Source organism: Taurulus bubalis (genome assembly GCF_910589615.1).
Source record: "Taurulus bubalis genome assembly, chromosome: 8".
NCBI classification, from domain to species: domain Eukaryota; kingdom Metazoa; phylum Chordata; class Actinopteri; order Perciformes; family Cottidae; genus Taurulus; species Taurulus bubalis.
In genome coordinates, this window is record NC_136596.1 from 3,357,221 (window position 1) to 3,381,852 (window position 24,632).

General features: G+C 46.2%; 4 protein-coding genes across 4 annotated transcripts; 3 read left to right on the forward strand and 1 right to left on the reverse strand.

Moving 5' to 3' along the window:
• Nucleotides 1-452: 452 nt before the first annotated feature.
• ccno (cyclin O) lies at nt 453-4,496 on the forward strand (the record flags this gene model as incomplete). The annotated part of the gene is made up of 3 exons (XM_079222265.1): nt 453-770; nt 1,329-1,514; nt 3,978-4,496. The coding sequence occupies 3 exons, from the start codon at nt 453-455 to the stop codon at nt 4,494-4,496; spliced, it is 1,023 nt and encodes a 340-aa protein (XP_079078391.1).
• A 1,353-nt stretch (nt 4,497-5,849) lies between these two features.
• Nucleotides 5,850-8,851, forward strand: mcidas (multiciliate differentiation and DNA synthesis associated cell cycle protein; the record flags this gene model as incomplete). The annotated part of the gene is made up of 7 exons (XM_079222267.1): nt 5,850-5,930; nt 6,017-6,077; nt 6,188-6,267; nt 6,673-6,733; nt 7,088-7,305; nt 8,215-8,325; nt 8,405-8,851. The coding sequence occupies 7 exons, from the start codon at nt 5,850-5,852 to the stop codon at nt 8,849-8,851; spliced, it is 1,059 nt and encodes a 352-aa protein (XP_079078393.1).
• Nucleotides 8,852-15,253: 6,402 nt separating this feature from the next.
• On the reverse strand, nt 15,254-17,464 carry gpx8 (glutathione peroxidase 8 (putative); the record flags this gene model as incomplete). The annotated part of the gene is made up of 3 exons (XM_079222022.1): nt 15,254-15,719; nt 16,854-17,115; nt 17,261-17,464. The coding sequence occupies 3 exons, from the start codon at nt 17,462-17,464 to the stop codon at nt 15,556-15,558; spliced, it is 630 nt and encodes a 209-aa protein (XP_079078148.1). The 3' UTR covers nt 15,254-15,555.
• A 597-nt stretch (nt 17,465-18,061) lies between these two features.
• Nucleotides 18,062-24,330, forward strand: LOC306740162 (cell division cycle protein 20 homolog B-like; the record flags this gene model as incomplete). The annotated part of the gene is made up of 11 exons (XM_079222268.1): nt 18,062-18,293; nt 18,484-18,551; nt 19,485-19,536; nt 19,767-19,883; nt 20,257-20,474; nt 20,585-20,679; nt 20,832-21,060; nt 21,352-21,477; nt 22,077-22,200; nt 22,824-22,917; nt 24,270-24,330. The coding sequence occupies 11 exons, from the start codon at nt 18,062-18,064 to the stop codon at nt 24,328-24,330; spliced, it is 1,416 nt and encodes a 471-aa protein (XP_079078394.1).
• Nucleotides 24,331-24,632: the final 302 nt, after the last annotated feature.

Here is a 24,632-nt window from a genome sequence, read left to right on the forward strand (position 1 = left end):
AGAACATTCAGGCGAGGTCTCCAAAATTTGCATTTACACACATCTGTGACATTTTAATTTGTTCATATATTTCACTTGTATATTATTTATGGTTTTCAATACATCTAAATACAGCAGTTTGAGCCTTTTTTTCTTCTTCTTCATAAAACAAGCTATGATTTACAGTTGTATATAACACCCGTTGGGGGAAGGGTTTGATGTATTTATCTCATTTTGTTTTCGTGAGCAGTGAAAGCCTCATCTAACTAACATATGGTTCAAGGTTTCTGGTAATTAATTCCTGCATGGGGCAGTGATTGTTTAGCTCGTGTTGCCCGGGCGATGCGCTGCAGCAGCGCGGGGAACACCCCGGGAAAGGGAACGACACCAGATGGAACACCCGTCCCCATCACATCCAAGGAGGCTGCTGCCGCTTTCGCACCCGGCCTCAGTGAAGACAGACAGCCGGAGACATGGTGACGTCCAAGCGAGAGCGTGTGGGCTCCAACCCCGTGCGCAAACGGAGGCGGGCGGCCTGCGCGCGCCTCTTTTCGGCACGCCGAAAGCAGACGCTCGTGTCCAAGTTGAGCGACTCCGGGTTCGAGGAAGGGCTGGACGCGTCGATGGTCTGCTCCCCGGCTCAGGCGGACGTGTGCCCGCTGCGCGCGGCCGAGCCTCCCGCGGGCCAGCTGAGCAACTGGTACCTCCAGTACGGCGACGAGTGCTTCCAGATCCAGAGAGACGCCGAGGCGCAGTTTCAATCCGGCCAAAGCTTGGCATGCCAGCCACAAGTAGGCTATGACGCACACCATAGTGTTACAGGCCAGGAATACGAAATATGTGTCATTTATTCAACCGTTTTTATGTAGCTTAATCTTCTTGTTTTTGTTTTTATTGACATACCGCTATTATCTAGCCTACTTACTGCAGAACTCATAGAAAAACATCTGTGAAACCAAAACAATTTCATAAAATGTTCCATTCCATTCCATTATCCGAACCGCGTATATCCTCTGTTGCGGGAGGTTGTCCATATATTCATATAATGTATAGTGGCGCACTTTTTTCCCAATAGAGATTACATTTTGTTCATCATAACTAATGATATAGTAGACTCAGAACAACAAGAATCAAGGCAGTACAATTTCTTCAAGAAAGTCAAACTACAAAGTGTTTGTTATTATTTATTATTATACCCACAACCATCTTGCCATATTGGAGCTGGTGAAACGTGTATTGCTGAATGCATAAAGAATGAACATGTAACCGTTATGCAGATGATAAGCACGTGTCATCTTGTCACTAAACCCTCCTCCACCCCTCCCTGATATACTGTGTTCTGCTCGCAGCTGACTGCGGAGGACCGCTGTCGGCTCGTCAGCTGGCTCGTCCCGGTCCACAAGCACTTCGGGCTGTCCTTCGAGTGCTGCTGCCTCACGGTGAACATCGTGGACAGGTTCACGGCCTCCAGGCCGGTGGCCGCGGACTGCTTCCAGCTGCTGGGCATCACCGCGCTGTTCCTGGCCTGCAAGCAGGTGCGGCCTCGGGCATCACAACCACCAGAGCCACAACCACAACTAGAACCACAACTAGAACCACAACCACCAGAGCCACAACCACAACTAGAACCACAACTAGAACCACAACCACCAGAGCCACAACCACAACTAGAACCACAACTAGAACCACAACCACCACAACCACAACTAGAACCACAACTAGAACTACAACCACCAGAGCCACAACTAGAACCACAACTAGAACCACAACCACCAGAGCCACAACCACAACTAGAACCACAACTAGAACCACAACTAGAACCACAACTAGAACCAGAACCACAACCACCAGAGCCACAACCACAACTAGAACCACAACTAGAACCACAACCACCAGAGCCACAACCACAACTAGAACCACAACTAGAACCACAACTAGAACCACAACCACAACCACCAGAGCCACAACCACAAATAGAACCACAACTAGAACCACAACCACAACCACAACTAGAACCACAACTAGAACCACAACCACCAGAGCCACAACCACAACCACAACTAGAACCACAACCACCAGAGCCACAACCACAACTAGAACCACAACCACAACTAGAACCACAACTAGAACCACAACTAGAACCACAACCACAACCACAACCACAACTAGAACCACAACTAGAACCACAACCACAACCACAACCACAACTAGAACCACAACTAGAACCACAACTAGAACCACAACTAGAACCACAACCACCAGAGCCACAACCACAACTACAACCACAACTAGAACCACAACTAGAACCACAACCACAACTAGAACCACAACCACAACTAGAACCACAACTACAACCACAACTACAACCACAACTACAACCACAACTACAACCACAACCAGAGCCACAACCACAACTAGAACCACAACCACCAGAGCCACAACCACAACTACAACCACAACTAGAACCACAACTAGAACCACAACTAGAACTACAACCACAACTAGAACCACAACCACAACTAGAACCACAACTAGAACCACAACTAGAACCACAACCACAACTAGAACCACAACCACAACTACAACCACAACTACAACCACAACCACAACCACAACTAGAACCACAACTACAACCACAACTACAACCACAACTACAACCACAACTAGAACCACAACTACAACCACAACTAGAACCACAACCATAACCACAACTAGAACCACAACCAGAGCCAGAGCCACAACCAGCTTTATTGGACATGTGTGTTCACATGGGGTTTGACTCCGGTTACACGTTGCTCTTCATACTCATACATACACAATATACAATAAACAAGATACATATACAAAAGACATTAAAGACAACAGTAGTCAAAGTGCAGATGGAGGAGTGATACATGTTCACCAGAGTGACGTCAGGCAGAAAGAAGCTGTTCATGTGGTGGTTTTAGTACAGAACTCTGTAGTGAACGTTTGGATCTCCATCCATAGCGACTCTCTCTCTCTCTCTCTCTCTCTCTTTCTCTCACACACTCTCTCTCCTTCTCTCACATTCTCTCACACACTCTCTCTCACTCCCTCTCACACACTCTCTCTCCCTCTCTCACTCCTTCTCTCTCACATTCTCTAACACACTCTCTCACTCCCTCCCTCTAACACTCTCTCTCTCTCACTCTCACTCCCTCCCTCCCTCTAACACTCTCTCTCTCACACTCTCTCTCTCACTCTCCCTCCCTCCCTCTAACACTCTCTCTCTCTCACACTCTCTCACTCTCACTCCCTCCCTCTCTCTCATTCCCTCCCTCCGTCTAACACTCTCTCTCTCACACACTCTCTCTCTCACACTCTCTCTCTCACTCTCCCTCCCTCCCTCTAACACTCTCTCTCTCTCACACTCTCACTCTCACTCCCTCCCTCTAACACTCTCTCTCTCACACACTCTCTCTCACACTCTCTCTCTCACACACTCTCTCTCACACTCTCTCTCTCACTCTCCCTCCCTCCCTCTAACACTCTCTCTCTCACTCTCACTCCCTCCCTCTAACACTCTCTCTCTCACACACTCTCTCTCACACTCTCTCTCTCACACACTCTCTCTCACACTCTCTCTCTCACTCTCCCTCCCTCCCTCTAACACTCTCTCTCTCTCACACTCTCACTCTCCCTCCCTCCCTCTAACACTCTCTCTCTCTCACACTCTCTCACTCTCACTCCCTCCCTCTCTCTCATTCCCTCCCTCCGTCTAACACTCTCTCTCTCTCACACTCCCTCTCTCTCATTCCCTCCCTCCCTCTAACACTCTCTCTCTCACACTCTCTCTCTCACTACCTCCCTCCCTCTAACACTCTCTCTATCTCACTCCCTCCCTCTCTCTCTCTCTCTCTCACACACACACACACACACACACACACACACACACACACACACACACACACACACACACTCTCTATCTCCCTCTCTCACACTCCTCACTCACACACTCCCTCTCACTATATCCCCAGGTGGAGGGTGGCTCTCCGTGGATCCGTGACCTGCTCGCGCTGTGCTGTGACGCGTACACTAAGGAGCAGCTGTGTAACCTGGAGGGTCTCGTGCTCCGGCAGCTCAACTTCCGGCTCACGGCGCCCACGCTGGCCTTCTTCCTGGACTACTACGCGTACGCCGAGGCAGCGCGGCTCGAGTGCAGCTGGTTCGCGCGCACGGACCCGCGCACAAAGGGCCCCGGGCGGCGCAGCGCCCTCGCGCGCCAGGTGTGCGAGCTGAGCCTGGCGGACTACGCGTTCAACACGTACCCGCCGTCCCTCACCGCCGGGTGCGCGCTCAGGATAGCCGGCGAGCTCCTGGAAGATGAACAGAGGAAGCTGCGCGCGCAGCCAACCAGTGAAGGGGACCCCCTGGGCGCGAAGGGCCACTTCTGGTCCTGGCTGGAGCAGGGGCCCCTCAACCACAACCTGGCACGGGAGTGCAGGGACAACCTGCGGCAGCTGGTGTCCTTAAACCAGCAGTCACTGAAGGCATAGCTTATTTAGAGGGGATGTTCCATGTATACATTGATATATTCTGTTATGTTATTCATTCAGTCATTGTTTACTGTGTATGCACTGCGAGTTTACGGAACGTGTTGTAACTGTTGCACCTCTTTCATGAAGGAAAAAAAATGCACTCGTTGTCATTGATTTATTGTTTGTATTGTAAGAAATAAAAGATCTGTGAATTATTTCGTGTTGGTCTCTTTAATGATCATAACAACATAATTCACACCCACAGGAGGCATTTTATTACTAGTTTAATATAAAGTTTAAAAAAATTGGAAATAAGTCGTTCCAGAGACATCAATGGCAAATCGTGCCAAACTGCGTGCATGTTTCCACTAAACTGCATGACTCTGTTTGGTTTCTGAACAATAAACCAGCAGAATGACGTCATGACTCATGCCCTCTTTGGGGTTAACAGCTGAAATAAACACATTTCTCTCCGCATACAAGTTCCCTTTGTGGCCCATTGTAGCTGCTGGAGGTCACTTCACCCACCGTCACTATTTTAGAACCTGACCTGTGCCAACAGGCTCGGTCTTCCTCTGATGATCCATTACGCGTGACCACACAGGTGCGTCAGCGTGAAGGGTCAACAGCTCACTCTTGTTTGTTTACTAAGAGAGACATTAGTCAGCAGTGTTTGCTGAGCTGTCTGCCGTAATTGCCCTTTTCCCTTTTTTAATCCCCCACTTTGAGACGGGCCTTGACCGGATGAAGTGTTTTACGCACAGCTGATGACGCGCTGACGATACGGAGCAGGATGCTGTTCCCCTGAGGACTCAATGCGCATGTCTGCTGGTTCACAGAGCTCTGTGGGGAGGTTTGGATTCACATTCATCGAGACGCTCTCTCTCTCTCTCTCTCTCACTCCCTCTCTCTCTCTCTCCCTCTCTCTCTCTCTCACTCCCACTTACTCTCACTCCCTCTCTCTCTCCCTCTCTCTCACTCCCTCTCTCTCTTTCCCTCTCTCCCTCTCTCTCACACAACCTCTCTGACTCTCGGACTTGGTTTATAATGTGCGTCTGGCGGCGCGCAGGGGGAATATGATGCCGCAGGCGGGAAGGAGGGAGGGAAGGAGAGAGGGAGGGAGAGGAGGAGGTATGGAGGGCACGTCAGACGCAGAGAGCACCTGCTGTAATGGCGCCGTTGTGCGCGGTCCCACTTTACACTTCAGACCAGACAAAACCGTTAGTCTCCGAGGACGCGTGTCGCTCCCTGGAGACCGGCTACGTGCATCTGATTGGTGCCGAGGCCGCGGCACGGAGAGCCTCGAACCGGGAAGGACTCCGTCTATAAATCCGCTCTGCACCAAACAGACCTGCAGCCAGAGCCGAGCCGATGGAGACGCACAGAGACTGCAGCGCGTTTGGCGTTGCGCGCAACAGCCACACGTGGAGGAGGGCTGCAGGGAACACAAAGGTATGCGACACAACGCCACACCACACTGACCCACAATGCATCTCTGCACGTGCAGCGGTGTTAACGTGCAGACTCTCTCCCTGCAGGTGCCGAGGAGCAGCAGCCCGGTCGGCGGGTACGTGGAGCTCCCGTGCGTCATTGAGCAAGGTATGCGCACCTCTGACTCTGCGTCTCGTGCGCCAGTGGCGCGTGCACGGCACGTGCACATTAATGGTCCACACTTGAATCATGCAGACCTTCTTTTTATTGCTTTTCAGCTTTCTCCACAATCTCCTGGGATGATTTGGAGGACTGCGCGTCTGCGGTGAGGCGGGAGAGCGACTCCCTCGGCTCTCAGGTGAGATCAGAGAGAGAGAGAGAGAGAGAGAGAGAGAGAGAGAGAGAGAGAGAGAGAGCGATGGCGGAAGATAAGGTTGTTAATGTTTGACGTGATGTGCTGGAATGCCGCACCAATGAGATCGCGTTCCCTCGTGACGCGCTGCAGGGTATAATACGCTAATTGGCACAACCTCCCACGTTTCGGTCCACGAGCCGCGTCTTTGGCACAGCGCGTCCACAAACACGCGCTCACGCGGCTGAAATGAGCACCCGGACGGTCTCTGGCGCGCAGCCGCACCACGCCGCGTGGTCGTGGTGGGACTACCAGGTTTGGGGGCAGTTTGTGACTTCCGTGTGGGCCGAGATTGAATATGAATGCGCGTGCGTGTCTGTTAATTAACCGTCTGTGTGACTCACCCTGCAGGTCAACGACACCGATGGAGATGAACAAGACTTTGGAGATTACGCGCTGGATTTCATGGCTGGTGAGTAACGCAAAGCTGTGGAGATGCAAACATTTACATGAGTCTTGATAGGGTGTTCTACAATAATAATGATAGAATAAACTTTATTTAGTCATATTGCATACATACATGAAATGTGGTCTCTGCATTTAACCCATTCATAGCAATTTAGGAGCAGTGGGCTGCTGAAAAGCACCCGGGAAGCAACTAGTTCAGTGTCTTGCTCAAGGACACTTTGACATGCACACTATGGGGAGACTGGGGATCGAACCGGCAACTTTGTGGTTTCAGGACAACCACTCATCCGCATGAGCTCCAGCTCAGTAGAAACCCTCTAAAATAAGACTAACCCCTGGTGTTTGTCTCCTCTGTCAGATTCTCCGGCCACCCTGGAGAGCAGTCTGTCTCCAGCCGAGCTGGTCCCGTTCCAGGGGTGCGTCCTGCCCCTCCTCGCCCCTCAGAGGTGCTTCTCTTCAGGCGCCGGTCTGGTTTACTCTTCAGGTGACCCATCAGCCCAAGACGCAGCTCCCTGGCTGGGCATGGCTCAGTACCAGGGCAGGGCATTGGGAGATTCCATGGAAGTCAACAATCAGGTAAATCCTCCCTGAGATGAACAATGTTCAGTGCTTCTTTTCTTTTTTATCTGGACTTAGTGACTGTGGTGCACGAATGTGTTTATTATAAATGATGCAGTGGTGGAGCATAAAGCCGTGACCTAATCACTGTTCTGTCTTTTTGTCTCCAAAAATGACTTACAATATTGTATTCATAATATCACGTCTTTCAACCTGAAACATTCTAAATGGGTCCCAGTTTATTTCCAGTTATCAGTGTATGTGTCAGGGTTCATATACGGTCATGGAAAACCTGGAAAAGTCATGGAATTTTAAAATGGTTATTTCCAGGCCTGGAAAAGTCCTTGAAAAAAATAAAATCCCAAAAGTTTTATAAAAGTCATGTAAATGTTTTATATTCATGTGTTCATGTCGTTCATTTACGCTGAGTTTGAAATAATTACTATGCTTTTAAAAGAAAGACGCTCAAAATATAAGCAGGCATACATACAGGCATCTATATGAATGTTTATTCTTTTAATCAAACTATTGTCTCATTCATTTGAGTCATTTAAGGTTTACTGTATGCTTTGTATTCTCACTCTTTACACCCAGATTTCACTAAATGTTTGGTCATGGAAATTTGGTTTAAAGTCATGGAACCCATTGGTCAGAATGTGCATGAACCCTGTTATGTGACTGGCATCAGCTGACAGGAAGTAAACACGGACGACAGCGACGACATATCCAAACGGACAGAATGTGCACGCTGGACGTGACATCGTGGTGACGGTATTCATTTAGGTGGAGTTTGTCCTTGTCATGTGACCGGAGCTCCATTTGAAAGAACTTGTGTGTCGAAACACAGAGAATTGTTTGTGCCAAGAGGCCAAAGTTCATGCGATGTGTCTTCGTGCCGGCGTGACCTTCTCCTCTGTGCGTCCGCAGCTCCACGAGACTCTCCGGCGGCGCCAGGAAGAGGTCGACTCTCTCCGGGAGCGGAACCTTCCCCTCCGGCAGCTGGCCAGCCGCGCCAAGCACCTGGCCTCGGTGCTGGAGGTGAGTACGAGCTGCCGAGACAGAAAGCACGGCCGAGCGTGAATCCTAAATCACTTCTCCGTGTCTGTCGGCCCTTCAGGAGCTGATGACGGTCCGAGAGCCGCAGGCGAGGGAGCCGGCGGCGCCCCGCGGCGCCCAAACGTCCCTGGGCTCGTCCTGCAAGCGGCAGCGGCTCGACGAAGGCTACGAAACGGAGCCCTCCGACTCGGTGGAGGACATGCTGAGGGACATCAGCACGCGCTGCAACGCCGTCCTGCACGGCGCCAACGCCGGGAACAAACCGCCGCCGCTACCGCCGCCGGAGGCCATACGGCTGCACGGCGCATTCTCGGGCCTGCAGATGTCTTCTGCGTCCGGCAGCTCGGCGGCGGACTCAGCAGAGGCCGTCGAGAGCGTCTCGTGCTTCCGGACGTCCGTCCGAGAGCACTGCACCGTGAGGACTCGGGTGTTTCCTCACGGACGGGCCTTCACCTCCACGACGCCGCAAGGGGGGCACCGCTTCCGCTGGGTTCCCGACCACAGCTGAGGACGGGCGGGCGGGTGGGTGGGCTCAGCGGCGGTTAATGCTTAACAAGCAGATCTATAGGGAGAGCTGTAAATGATTGGGGGATGTCTTCCTCAGGTAGCGCCAGCTGATCAGTCAAGAGGCGGCGCCCCGGACAGAAAGGAAACAACACTGCCACTTTTCATTGTGTTTCTGTTTACAGGCCTCGAAATGTAATGACGCCAAACAATGGAGCGCCGCCGGCGGGTTTGTCTTCGCGCCCCGGCGACGGGATTTGTTTTGGCGAAAATAAAAGTTATGTTTTATAAACGCTTGTGTCGGAGTGCTTTTTGTGGAGAGGTGACGTTTGAGCAAACGGAGAGAAACGTGTCTTGTTTGCGGCGGCGCAACAAATGTGACCCCGTGACCCCGTGACCCCGACTTTAAGAAGCAGGGACTTCCTCCCCTTTTGTCTCGGCCTCTCAGTGACCGTGTGGTCTGAGCGACAGCCGTAGATCTTTTGGTTTTTTGGGGAAATTGAAATGATTTTTTTTGTTTTTACTTATAGAAGAAGAAAATAAAACAGGAAGAAGAGATTTGACCTTCTGACCTTTGTGCGTCTGTCCCGTAATCTTCCTTCTACCATGAGGCCTTTAGCTGTAAAGCGGCTTCATCTGTCTGCTGCTCCATCCATCCATTGGTACATCAACAAAGAGGCTTTGAAGGTGTCGATATACATTGCATAAACCTGATTATTATGAATATCAAACAAATAGGTTTCATTAATAAAGAATACGTAAACCTGGTTATGAATTTGAAATATACATTTGCAAATATACACCACAATAAAGTTATTAGTTTGTTCATGAAAAACTGTGTAATCTAAATGTATATGAATTGTATATGCAATTAAACTACATAAATCTGAAATATTAGGCCTAAATATTATCTATCTATCTATATATCCCTCCATCATCAATCTATAAACAAAAAGGCGGGAGGCTTTTGTTCCATGATGTCATGATCAGAATAACAATAACATGAGACATCATTTTAAAATAGAAAAATATTAGAATGTGCAAGAAAGATGGGTAAACAAACAAATAACAGTACATTAAAACAAATGTATTATCAAACTATTATCAAACATTTTAAAATACATTGGGTGCAAAAAGTATATACAAAAATGATTCTTAAAACATAAAAAGTAACTGAAATATATCAATCAAAAGTGGATTTAGCTGTGATGTCGTGACAAAGGTTGCATATAGGATACAGAACATGTCATAATGACAAATGTCAAGGGTCATAAAGTTCCTCCCTGGTGAGAATAAGAGAGTTATGAACAATGTCCGGGGAAATATCTTAAAGTAGAGACTCAAGACTGTATTGTGCCTCATCTATCTATCTATCTATCTATCTATCTATCTATCTATCTATCTATCTATCTATCTATCATCTATCTATCTATCTATCTATCTATCATCTATCTATCTATCTATCTATCATCTATCTATCTATCTATCATCGATCTATCGATCTATCTATCTATCTATCTATCTATCTATCTATCTATCTATCTATCTATCTATTATCTATCTATCTATCTATCTATCTATCTATTATCTATCTATCTATCTATCTATCTATCATCTATCTATCTATCTATCTATCTATCTATCCATCCATCCATCCATCCATCCATCCATCCATCCATCCATCCATCCATCCATCTATCTATCTATCTATCTATCTATCTATCTATCTATCTATCTCTCTCTCTCTCTCTCTCTCTCTCTCTCTCTCTCTCTCTCTCTCTCTCTCTCTCTCTCTATCTATCTGTCATATAGTACAAATTGATAATGTATTTGTGCTATTGTATTTTAATTGTTATTTTAACAATTAATCAGACACCTCCATCTGCACTATCTGCACTTTTTTTGACTACGGTTGTCTTTAATGTCTTTTTTGTCTTTTTTAAATGTATCTTGTTTACATTGTGTATAAATACGAAGAGCTGAGTGAAACCGGATTAAAATCCCACGTATGTGTAAACGTCATGACCATTAAAGCTGATTCTGATATCTCAAAGTATTAAAAGTATGCAGTAAAGAGTAAAGTGCATCATTGTTTCCCTCTGAATCATTGTGACCTAGTACTGCAACTAAAGCATAAGTAGGCTTCCTAAATGAAAAGTAAATAAAACATAAAGGTATCTTTCCCCCGCAGCCGTCAGCAGCAACAGCGTCCTGCTGCCAACGTCCAGCCCGACACGCGCTTTGTTTGAGGAACCGCGCGAACCTTCACAGCCAGGCGCGCGCCTCCAGACGCTTTACGCGCAGAGAGCCGAGCTGCTCGCGACACGCGTTGACCGGTTAAGCTGCCGCCAAGCAGTGTGCGTGTGTGTGTGTGTGTGTGTGTGTGTGTGTGTGTGTGTGTGTGTGTGTGTGTGTGTGTGTGTGTGTGTTACACACACAATGAGTTTCTAAGGTGACTAAAGCCAAACCTGGAGGGAGGCTAAACCACACAGAGCCCCGCGGGAAAAAGAAGAAAGCAGTCATTAGTCCCGTGGAGTGACGCTGTAATGCAGGCGCAAAGGCCTCTGGGTAAATGTCGCTTATACACAGAAGTTGAGCTTTTATTTGAGCCCTTTTTTATGATGAAAGTGAGCCTTTATATGAATATTTGAAAGTATATCTACTCATTTAAGTAATACAATATTTAAGTAATAAAATGAGGAAAACCGTAAGACGATTAAGACAAAAAAGATGCTACAAATGCCTAAATCATAATAATTAAACAGCCTACAGTTTAATTAGACAGTTAATTAGTCATGACGCACGTGCACCTTTAATAACGCGTGCACGTGCATTATGGCCCTTTGTTGTGAGTAAAGGGGCTCATGAGGGGAGCGCGTGCACTGCGTGCTTTGCGTGTCATTGAGAGGCGCGCACCTGCCGCGCATGTTCCAGGCTCGAGCTCGTGGTGCGCGAGCGCATCTGGACGTGGCAGGTGGCGAGAACGTGCGCCGCTCGCGCCGTTTCGGCCCACTTAGCGCCAGAGAGCGCGAGCGCACCACGAGGCTGAGCTGAAGAGGCGCGAGATTATCCCCAAAAATCATGTTTCATTAAATGTCTTTTGTTCCTCTGGTGTTGGTGTGTTTTTTTATTTATTCATTTTATCAAAGTAATATGTTATTATTATTATTATTATTATTATTATTATTATTATTATTATAGTATCAGTTTAGTTGTTAATTCAAATATTCTACTTTGAATCAAAATCAGAATGAGCTTTAATGGCCATGTACGTTTACACATACATGGAGTTTCACTTTGCTCTTCGTACACAATATACAGTAAACAAGATTAATATAAAAAAGACAAAAAAGACATTAAAGACAACAGTATAGTCAAAAAAGTGCAGATACAATGCACAAACACAATAAAACACAGTAAAACACAATATCTGAAACTCTAGAATCCTTCAATGAATACATTTTTGCATCATTTCACTAGTTTATAATACAAACATTGTATTTAATAACTAAAATTAAATTAGAAAACGGTTAAATTTGATCTGCTATACAGGGCCATATTTATATATGTGTGTATCTTACACTGCTGTATGATTTTATGATCTATTATTTAAGTGTGTTGTCTATGGTACGTATTTTTACTGCCTTTTATTTGAGGAAAGAAATACATATGTTTTTATATATATATATATATATATATATATATATATATATATATATATATATATATATATATATTCATTCGTATTTCCTTTTAAATACTTTAACACGATCCCTTGCTTTACATGGCTTGTGTTAAATATCCCTCACTCTTTACACTTCATCTAATCACCATTATTCATCTTTAGAACAACATTCCCTTCAGACAATAGAGTGGCAGTTAAATGATAAACGTCTTGTTGTCCTTCTCTGGCAACGCGTTGCCGCCTCCGCCTTTACAGCGTTACCGCGTTGCTCTCTTTCTGTTCTGTATCTGTTTGTCTCCAATAGAAACAGAACCGCGGAGGGCATCCAGGAACAGGACACTACTTCATTAAACCCTGCAGCACCAATAGCAGAGCCGCTGACGCGCTTCCGCCCGGGGAGAGTATTTAGGAGCGCAGTCCGTCCGGGAGAGCGCACAGACAGGTGCGCGGGCACGAGCGCGGCCTCATGGGTGTGTGTGTCTGTGTGTGTGTCTGTGTGTGTGTCTGTGTGTGTGTGGTTACTCAAGTTATGAAAAGTGGAGATGAAACTTACAGGTGGACCATCAAACGACTGGGTGAGTCATTTATCTATTTTATATATGTATACATTTATACATATATATGTATACATATATATAATATATATATATATGTTTTTACAATATCTAGCTTTATAGATTGGTGTTTTTCATGTGAACTGTTGCTGTTGGTACCAAGGTAACCACTTCAATGTCTAAACACATGGCTTTGTCTCTTTGGTTCAACGGAAGAAAAAAAGAGCTTATTATAGAATCATTCAAATAACACCATTTTCACTCATTATGACATTATACATCATTTCAAATTAGCCAATAAGACAGTTTTCTTTATGCTAATGAGCAGCGCTTTGACTGAAGTGGTTTTTAGTGTTTTATTTGTTATATATAACCAGGACAATATGAGGAGAATAATGAGAGATTTTGTAAGAAAGAGAAGATCCGTGTCGCTTCAAGGTAAGAAGGAAATCTGCACCAAAGGGTTAATTGTAGTGTCTGCCTCCTCTTCCTCCTCCTCCTCCTCCTCCTGGTGGTGACAGTGTGGCAGTGCACTGCTGCTGCCGTGTATCTGATTGACAGCCGTCAGCTGCACTCCTCACTGCTGCTCATCACCTGAGAAACAAAGCGTCCACACAGTCGGTGAAGTCCGGAGCTCAAAAGGACACTTCATTGTCTGAGGATTATCTCCAGTTAGCCGGGCCGTGGTTTCTGGAGAGACGTTGCTGGGGCAACTCACGCCAAAGCAATCTAGCGTGATACACTGTAGTGGAGGAAGAAGAATGATCTGGTTTTGAACTGTCCCTTTAATTAAACACTCGGCTCAACGGTCAAATCCATTGGTTTGCATACGGGCCTTTGGCTGGTTGGGAGGCAGTGTAATGTTAGCTGAGGTCTCTTGTGCCAGCTCACTCTGCTCTGCTCCCTAAACGGTCACATTTGACTACGACACGCTGAAAGCTTGCATCTCCTGGTGGTGCATCTTCAGCGCTCTGGTTGTGGGCGGCTGGTAGGCAGTGTCTCGTTAGCTGGTTGGTTCTGCGCGCCAGCTAACCTGCTGCTGCCCTCCGACCGTCCACCTCGACCCACAAGCCATAGACCTCTGCAGCCGACAGGAAACCAACGGAGGCAGGCTGAGAAGTGTCTTAAAACGGGCGTTCTCTCTACCGACCAGCAGGGGGCGACTCCTCCGGCTGCAAAAAGGACTTTTAGTCCAGGAGGCTGCCATTCGGGTCCCGGGTGAAACCAAATGTTGACTTTGCGCAGGCAGAAACCTACGGGTCTGAAATATGAAGCCAATACTAAAGTGTCTTTACCTGCATTATTTCTAATAACTCCTCTGGTTGTATAGAAGTATATGCTTCATGTGTTACAGCTGCATTCCCTCTCCTGTCCACCAGGGGGCGACTCCTCTGGTTGTATAGAAGTCTATGCTTCATGTGTTAAAGCCGCATTCCCTCTCCTGTCCACCAGGGGGCGACTCCTCTGGTTGTATAGAAGTCTATGCTTCATGTGTTAAAGCTGCATTCTCTCTCCTGTCCACCAGGGGGCAACTCCTCTGGTTGTATAGAAGTCTATATAAATGACTCTACTTCTCTTGATGTATTCCCTCAGTAAACATTGTAAACATGAGTTTTTGTCTCAATCTCTAGTTTCAAGTCTTCTTCAATACAGCATGATGTTCATTTAGTAAATTATGGTCATTTAGAGTCAAACAGACCATAAAGCAGGGGACGCTTTAGGGGCGGGGCTACAAGGTGATTGACAGGTCTCTACTGCTATCAGAGATTTGCATCTCGACGTCACTCCTCCATATTCCAATTGTGTTAACTTGCATTGGTTGAAAAACAACATGGCGGCTGTAATCTCAATGGTGACGCCGAAATCATCGAACTTGAGGTTTTGTAAACAAACCAAACCGATCATAATGACCGATTCTTCGTCTGTGGTTGTACATTTGAGGAAAGCTTTTATTTTTGGCGACCAGTCATCCGTCTTCAAACTAAAAGGTGACGTGCACTAAAATAACGGCGTTAGAAACAATTTATTTAAAAACTGTTGTTGCATCAACAGTTAATTAAGTAGCTCGAAACATTTTAATAGCTTTTAAAACCGATCCTCACGAGCTAAATCAAGTCACGAGTTCGTCAGATGGACAGTGAAAAGGGGCTGAAAAGTTTATGCTCCACCGTGAGAAATCAATTTTAATGTAAACATGAGAGAGAGATGGTACATGGAGACTACAGCCCAAACTGAACATTTGCTAAACGATTTTTTTGTTTAAAAAAAAAAATCCAAAACTTCAAATGGCTAAAGAATCCTTCAACTGCAGCAGTGGTCATGATAAGGATTGTCCCTCTGGATTGTCATTAACCGCAGGATGGTCCACACACACACACACACACACACACACACACACACACACACACACACACACACACACACACACACACACACACACACACACACACACACACACACGTCGGACCCTCATAGCTCCACCCGTTTCTTCAGGATGATTTCTCGCACCAGCGCCGTGGCCTCGCTCCTCACGCTCTCGGCCGACTCGTCCGTTCTCCAGAAGCGGATCACTTTCCCCTCCGGACTCACCAGAAACTTCCAGAAGTTCCACTTGGGCGTCTTCTGCACCGAATCTAAAAAAAGAAGCACATCGACAACTCATTACCGGTGCATGTAACGACCCAAATTAATTATTGACAGCTTATTAGTCGGTAAAGTCAATCAGTCGTATGAATATATGTATATTATCTTGTGTTACTCTCCAATAGAAGCGTGATATAGATCTAAAATACATCCATATACCTTGAGATGGAGGGTATTTCTCTGGAAAGACATGGGAAAAAAGGGAATATCAGCGCGGCTCACGACAGAAAACGTACGTTCCTGATGTTTTCTGTCGCGGTGCACGTTCAGCAGCTGCAGCAATGATAACATTCTTATGGTTTCATATTTTTGCAAAGACGTTAAGCTGCTAAATTGAGAAGTCGCACCAAAAATAGGTGACACTTACAAGTATGAGCCTACGTTCAACCCAAAAGTACATTCAGTTTGTTTACATTTCAATAACCTCAGGAGCTCACGGACGAGCTCCAGATGTGCTCTAAAGACGCTTGTCTGTGTAAATATATATATATATATATATATATATATATATATATATATATATATATATATATATATATATATATATATATATATACACATATATATATTTTAGGGCTGGACACATTTTATATAAGCAGATTTATATACTGTTGTTAACTTGCTGTTGCTCCAGAGGGCCTGTTATATTGTTCTGATAACATTACTTTAAAATAAAAGCGTGCAATACACTAGTTTTTCATTCATAATTGAATGTTGGGCAACTTTGCCTAGCACTTATATATATATATATATATATATATATATATATATATATATATATACATACATACACACACACAACCAATAAAAAAAAGAAAAAATAATTAAGGTAGTCCCTCCCCACCCTGAGGAAGCATAAATATGTATTTTGTATGTTTACAGAAGTTAAAAAAAGTAAACAAAAAGTTAAAAAAAAGTTGTATCATGCAAAAATATCAGATTTTCCAGATTGATAAAAAAAAACATTGAGTAGCTCTTGCAGCTCTGTAGGGAAACGTGGCACAGCAGAAAGGTTCGGACCAGACCCGGTCCAGACGGCACTTCCGGTCCAGGCTGCCGCTCATTCGGTGATCACCGTAACTGAAGTAGCAGAGTCCTCGCGGTCTGCGGTTTCGGTTCCTTACCTGTGAGGAACTTGAAGGCGGGGTCCGCCTCCGAGCCCATTATCTTGATCCTGCCGAAGAACGGGAAGGTGACCCCGTACGCGGACTTGGCGAGCGCCTCGATGTCCCGGCTGCTCCCGGTCTCCGTGTCCCCGAACTGCGCGCACGGGAAGGCCAGCACGTTGAAGTGCGACGTGCCCAGCTCCCGGTGCAGCTCCTGCAGCGCCGCGTAGTTCTCCTGCGTCCGCGCGCTGCGGCTCGCCACGTTGACAACCAGCGACGCCTGGGAGAGAGGGAGACGCACCCCGGGGTGCCGTTATGTGGAAGTCAGTTTGTTTTAAAGTCACCCAGCGTGGGTTAACTCACGCTGGGTGACTTTAAAACAATCTAAACAACACAAAGTTTGCGCGTATTCCCCAAAAACTCACTTTGCCCCGGTACTTCTCCAGAGACACCGGCCTCCCCTTCGCGTCTTTCACCTCGAACGAGTAGAAGTCCGCGGGTCTCCTCGGCCGCAGCTGCGTCTGCAGGAGCAGCAGACAGCCGACGCCGACCGTCATGCTCAGCAGCACCGCAAGCGTCCTCGCTTTCGGGCTGGAGGACTTGCTAGGGTAGCCCCCTAAGGCCTCCATCTTGGAGACGGGCTGGAGTCCTGCATGAAGTCCACCTCGAGTTCTGCTGAAGTTGGCGAGAAGAACAACGCTGCGGCAACACCGGAAACTGTCCTTCAAAATAAGAGGAGAGTCAAAAGTCTTGCGTTAGGCTACCTGCTGGGTTTTCCAGTGCAAAAGCTTTAAAGAGATATACGCACACTCATTGGGTAATGTGTGTGAGCGGATGGAGTAAGTCGGTTAATTATGAAATATGTCCACAATGACGTTAAACTATCTGGAATCTAATTTCTAAAATTTGTTTTTAGGCACAAAACGTCTGCTGTTGAGTGTTGTTGGCAGGCGGCAACCTCGAAGCGGAAGTGTCTTCAAACTTGCATTCTCTCTCCTGACCACCAGGGGGCGACTCCTCTGGTTGTATAGAAGTCTATGCTTCATGTGTTAAAGCTGCATTCTCTCTCCTGACCACCAGGGGGCGACTCCTCTGGTTGTATAGAAGTCTATGCTTCATGTGTTAAAGCTGCATTCTCTCTCCTGACCACCAGAGGGCGACTCCTCTTCAGTATTCAGTATTCTGAGATGACTGGGATTTCCTGTAATTTTGTGTTTAAATTATGAATGTATTCTTCTTCCTCCTCCTCCTCCTCCTCCTCCTCTCAGGGACCAATCGAGGTCCAGCGCGTCTCGTACTCTCGGTTCAGGAGGCGCATCATCCGGAGGAGCGGCAGCGGGGGTCCAGCGGCGAGTACGCCGCTGGACACCTGGCGGCGGCCCCGCTTTGAGCTCGACGCGGTCCGCCAGAGGCTGCAGCTGGATTCTCCACCGAAACCCCGAGAACCGGCACGGAGAGGTACCAGAACCCTCACTCACCCACAGCATTATATTACAGTTTTCTGGTTTGTATAATCAGAAATGCAAAACTGCCGCCTCACACCCTCATGTGTCCATTCCTCATCCTCGTCACCGTTATATGCAGACGATTCACTGCAGCGCCGCTTTGTGACGTCATCGTTTTCTGTGACTTTATCTCTCCGGATCAGAGACGGCAAACGCACCCCGCTCCTTCTTCACTGCTGGACGGCCCGCCACGGAAGATCCCCCCGAACAGGTTGGGTTAAAGAAGTTGTGCCGCTGAAGTTATGGGATTCATCTGCAGGCCGTCTGTTATTTATCTTTTATTTATCACAACGTGATCCTATCGATGACGAGGTTGAAACGTCAGAAGTCAGAAATCACAACAGCACATCTGGTTTCTGTTTTTAGCTTCAGTTACAAATGGCAGAGGACATTTTAGTTTGTCTCCGCCACATTGTTTTAATTTTTTTGTTTATTTTTACTTTAATAAGAAAAGCTGTGAACTGCACTTACTGCTTTACGCAAGATTGGTAGTATTTCAGCCGCCGAGGTGTGGGTGTGGAGGGGGGTAGCAGCAGCTTACGGCGCTAACAGTGAAAACTACGGCAAGAGTAGCAGCTAACGACGCTAACAGTGCAAACTACAGCAACAGTAGCAGCTAACGACGCTAACAGTGCAAACTACAGCAACAGTAGCAGCTAACTACGGCAACAGTAGCAGCTAACAATGCTAACAGTGAAAACTGCGGCAACAGTAGCAGCAAACAATGCAATTTACGGCAACAGTAGCAGCTAACAATGCTAACAGTGAAAACTGCGGCAACAGTAGCAGCAAACAATGCAATTTACGGCAACAGTAGCAGCTAACTACAGCAACAGTAGCAGCTAACAACGCTAACAATGCAAACTACGGCAACAGTAGCAGCTAACAACGCTAATAGTGCAAACTACAGCAACAGTAGCAGCTAACTACGGCAACAGTAGCAGCTAACAACGCTAACAGTGCAAACTACAGCAACAATAGCAGCTAACTACGGCAACAGTAGCAGCTAATGACGCTAACAGTACAAACTACGGCAACAGTAGCAGCTAACGACGCTAACAGTGCAAACTACGGCAACAGTTAGTGGTATCAATGTAAACCTCGTGGTAAAAGGCTACATTATGTCTTTCTTCTTGTTTTGCAGGGATGGGTGTGGAGAACTGCAGTTCCAGAACATGGAGGTGCTAAACCTGCCGGTACAGCATATTTAATTCATGTATATGTATTATGTATTATTGCATCAGGTTGAGTCCATCTCGTAAAGATTAGAGATTCAGGTGTTTTGTTTTGTTAAGAATGATTCCATCTTAGTTGCAGTGAATGAAAATCAGTGCGGCGTCAACAGTAAACCCAAAAGATGCTGTTGGATGTGAAACGTTGTGCATGTGTTTTATGTTATGTTGCTGTATTGTTTCCCCCATCGCAGGCTCTGATGAGAGGAGACGGGCTCTGCAGCCGTTTGCTCTCTTGGACCAAACTCCTGTGAGTCAGCGGGGAGAGTCAGTGATGAAGCTGGCGGCACCGTCACTGCTCAACGACTACTGTAAGAGAAGAAATATATATATATATTTATATTTATATATTTTTTTTTGGGGGCGGGTGAACAAGTCCCTCCCATGAAAAGAGACCGAACCAAAAGCGTGTTAGGCCGCCTCGCCCAGCCTGTGACACTCAACATTAATCTGTAAAAACTGGTCACAAATATCCAGTTTAATTCGTATAAAATGCTCCATCTTTTCCTAAAACAGCTGGACACCCTACTTTTTTTGCAAATGATGTATAAATTGGAGGAAACAGTGTATTTGTTGGGCGATTATTTTCCGCCGTGGATTAATAATGCCCTAGTTTGTTGTTTTTTAACAAAACTAAGTCACACCACAGTTTGTCAAACTTTCCATCTTCCCCACCATTTTCAGACACTAATCTGCTCGACTGCAGCTGCAACGGCATGATTGCATTGGCACTGGGCTCCTCTGTCTGCCTTTGGGATTCAGAGAGCCGCGCCCTGGCGGGGTCTTTGGACACGAGTCCGCAGCCGGGACGCGGGCGCCATCGGACGCCGGCCGTCTCCTGCCTGAGCTGGAGCGGGGACGGCAGCGCTCTCTGCGTCGGGACCCGGCGAGGCGAGATACAGGTGACGAATGAGTACAAAGAGGGTGGAAACTGATTCATGAGGTGGGGTGTAACACCAGCAGGGTGATGACTGGTTTGTGGCGTCTCTCTCTCTCTTTATGACTTTCGTAGCTGTGGGATGTTGAATGCAAGCGGAACATGAGCTGTCTGCCGTCACACCTGTCTGTGGTCAGAGGGCTTTCCTGGAAGCAGCAGTTACTCAGCAGGTGTGTGTGTGTGTTGTCGCAAAAAAGAAAGTGACAAAGAATTACAGCATCACGAGAGCAGGAATGACCTCCACATCCAAATGGAAACGCAGCTTTCATTAAGCTTGAATGCATGCGTGCACGGGGAAATGACTGTTCCCACAATCCCACAGCGGCTCTGCTCTGGGGCGCATCCATCACCTGGACCCTCGGGCTCCGGCGGCCCTGGTGGGCGCCGCCGTGCAGGAGGACGGGGTCTGCGGCCTCCAGTGGTCTCCGGGGGGCGACCGGCTGGCCAGCGGCTCCACGGAGGGCCGGCTCCGTATTTGGGGCGGCGGCATCTCCGGGGTCACGCGGTCACGTCAGCCAATCATCACGATGACACAGCCCAGCGCTGTTAAGGTGTGTGTGTGTGTGTGTGTGTGTGTGCAGTTAATCCATGACTGATAACTGTAAGTCTCCATTCTGTGCAATCCACTCTCTCTCACACACAAGTACACACACACACACACACACACACACACACACACACACACACCGTCTTCATGGTGTTCTTGTATTTGGACTAAATTAATTACCAAAAGACCAAATCCAGACCTCCGTAGAAGCTCTAAACGTGTGAATATTAACTGTGTGTGTGTGTGTGTGTGTGTGTGTGTGTTTGTATTGGACTCATTGTACTTGTGTGTTCAGGCAATGGGTTGGTGTCCATGGCAGAGACAGATAATCGCCACGGGAGGCGGGTGGACCGATGGAGAGCTGAGAGTCTGGGACACAGATTCAGGGACGTGCGTGACTTCTGCCAACACAAATTCTCAGGTGATGATGGAACAGTTATATATATATATATATGTCTATATATGTATGTATGTGTGTATGTGTTCTTTCTAATACCTGTAATGATTTTTATCAATCCAGAAGTCTCTTGTGTGAGTATCCTAGTTTTGGAGGTATCGTCTCTCCAATATAAGGCGACTATATGTCACTCAAAGGTCACTCCTCTTGAGTGACTTTGCTGTGTAATTTTTTGGGGCCCTTTACATTACATTACATTTAGCTGACACTTTTAACCAAAGCGACTTACATTTTTTCTATACACTGTAAACACAGCAACGGGGAGCAAATCGAGGTAAAGTGTCTTGCTCAAGGACAGATAGATATGGACTAGCGGAGCCGGGGCTCGAGCCACCGATTGAAAGACGGGCATGCTAACCACTGAGCCACAGTCGCCCCATTAGGTGACTCGCACCAAAACAATCCAGGCTGATAAATAGCGCTCCTCGTGAGAGGAATAATATGTAGTGCATTTTTTTGGGGTGAACTGTCCCCTTTTGCACTCAAAGTGTATCAAAGATATTGATTTATTTAATACTGTGCATCGATATCGGACTGACCGTTCTCCTCGACTCCACCTGCAGATCTGTTCTCTGCGCTGGGCCGAGCAGAAGAGACGTCTGGTCACAGGTCACGGCCTTCCTCACCACCAGGTCCACTGCTGGTCCTGGGAGTTCCCCTCCCTCCGGCCCGTCGGCCAGCTGTCAGGTCAGAGCAGAGCTTCTCAAACTCTTTTTGTCAGGCCCCACCGAAAAAGAAAGTAACCTGTTTTGCACTGAATATCTTTTCAAGATAATGACAATAATGTGCAACCTGTGCAAAACAAAAAAAAATGAGTGCAGATGTGCGAGTCGTCACGTTTCATCAGTATTAGTGGCTGCAGTGAGCAGCTTTCCTCTACACATCTTTTTTAAACGGGGTTGTAGATTTGATATTTCGTTCTAACCGTTTTGACTCATTCGTGTCCCGGGTTTCTAACGAATGTGAAACTGTGACTCGAACACATCAAAAGCCACGAAGTTTGCTATGACAAGTCACAGTTTCCTCTAAAAATCCCATGAAGATCATTCACAATATCTTCATGACTTTCTTTACATTCAGTAATTGTGCTATTCATATTAGAATAAAAAAGAAATTGGACATTTTTCAAATCGATGAGACTTTTTAATTCGTAATGTCCTAAACTTGTTCCATTCCAACTTGTGTGTTTTGATGTGAATAAACTATAAATGATCCGTCCCCACGATGCTTTGACTCTAACGGTTGTTTAAAATGAGAAAGAAGGCATTCAAAGGTCAAAGTTGAGTCGCGTTTGATCTTTTACGTTTCAGGTCATTCTCATAGAGTCCTGCACTTGGCCGTGAACCCCGACGGCACGCAGCTTTTCTCTGCTGGAGCGGACCAGCAGTTTCACATCTGGGACGCGTAATTACGCAACATCCCTGCACATGGAAGGTGACCTGTGTGAAGACGTGCACACACACTGTGCCCTGCTCTGAGGGGAAGCTAGCAAACCACACAGAGAAGCTAACAGACCACAGTCAAACGTATTGCCATGCAAAGACAGTTCATGTCAGTGTCAAACCATGAAGAAGTTGCTCAAATTATACACAATATAATCATTTAATTTCGTTTTTAGCTACGCTATAAGTTTATTTATTTATATTGGTGATTGAAATATGCACAACAGCGGCTTCATGTGAGGAAAGTACAGGAAATACTTCCTTTTTTTATTTATTTATTGTAAGAAAAAAGACAATGCATAGACATAAGATCAAGAGGACGACAAGAGACAAGCCAGCAAAACATCATATATTCAGGGTATGGAAGAACGGTGTGTGTGTAGGTGTGTGTGTGTGTGTGTGTTTATTATTTCATCTCAAAAAGGCAGAAAGTACAGATGAGGGCAGATGTATATGTATGCGTGGGTTTCAATTGGATTGGATGGAGCCCGGGAAGTTACCCAGCTATATCTTTACAGAGCGTATTGCACCTTTAACCTAACTAAGCAGCCTCGCATAAAGTCACACACTCACCCTTTGAAGCCTTGTGTATGAGGATGTATTTCATAACCCCGGGCGAGACTAATTATATTTATATATTTATTCATGTAACTTGTAAAAATGAAGTTAATGTTTGGTTCCATTCATTCTATCCTTTCTTTCTTGCCCCTGAAGGTGACCTCCTGTGATATGTAACCCAATAAACATAGTTATCTCTACCATGTAGGGGCTTGATTCTCATTATCAGGTGCATGTGTGTATGTGTTTATGTGTGTATGTGTTTATGTGTGTATGTGTTTATGCTTGACATGTGTCACTTCCCACAGTGAGTGTACATGTCAACAGATGCAAAGTTAAGAACTCTTGGCAGAGACTTGTGAGACAGACGAGACTCCAGAGATGTCGTGCAAAAGTACCTGTGGTGAAGACTTCCTTTAAAAAGAAAGACCGCATCAACTTCTTTTGGTTAAAATGTGCAGACGGGCGTGTTGAGAGCATGAGAGGTCCGTCACCACAAACATCTCATTCTCAGATGATTACATTCAGAGTCCATGATGTGAAGAAACAGGTGTGGTGTCCATATTGTCCAATAAATCAAAGAAAATAAACATAACTCAAAGGGGCACTGATGCATTGTGGGTATGTGGATTACGCAGCCAAAACAATGCATTGTCCGTGCAGGATTCAATTTTTCTGATATTTACTTTAACTAAACAAAACAAGCAAACAAACAAAAGAACTCATGCTGCCTCTCCTGTGCATCGCCCTACCCAGGTGCATGCTGGTCCTGTACCCGCCTAAACCCCAGCTGCCCACAGCATTACCCAATCAATAAACCAATAAACAATCTAAAGACTAAGTAAACCTAGACAACTACAAATAAAAAAACTAAAAACTATCCTAATACATCAAAAAATCGAACCTAAATAAGCAAACGACTACTTGTGAGTAAAATAACTTAATTGCCAATAAATACAACAGGAAAAAACACAGAATCTGCAAAATTCTGGGAGGAAATCAGAACAATGTTAAATACAGCTTCAGTTCCTCATCTTCCTCGGAGTTATCTTTTTTATTAATGCATTTCTTCACCATTCACCTCAGCCAGCATGTTCCATGTTTCTCATGAGTCATGAC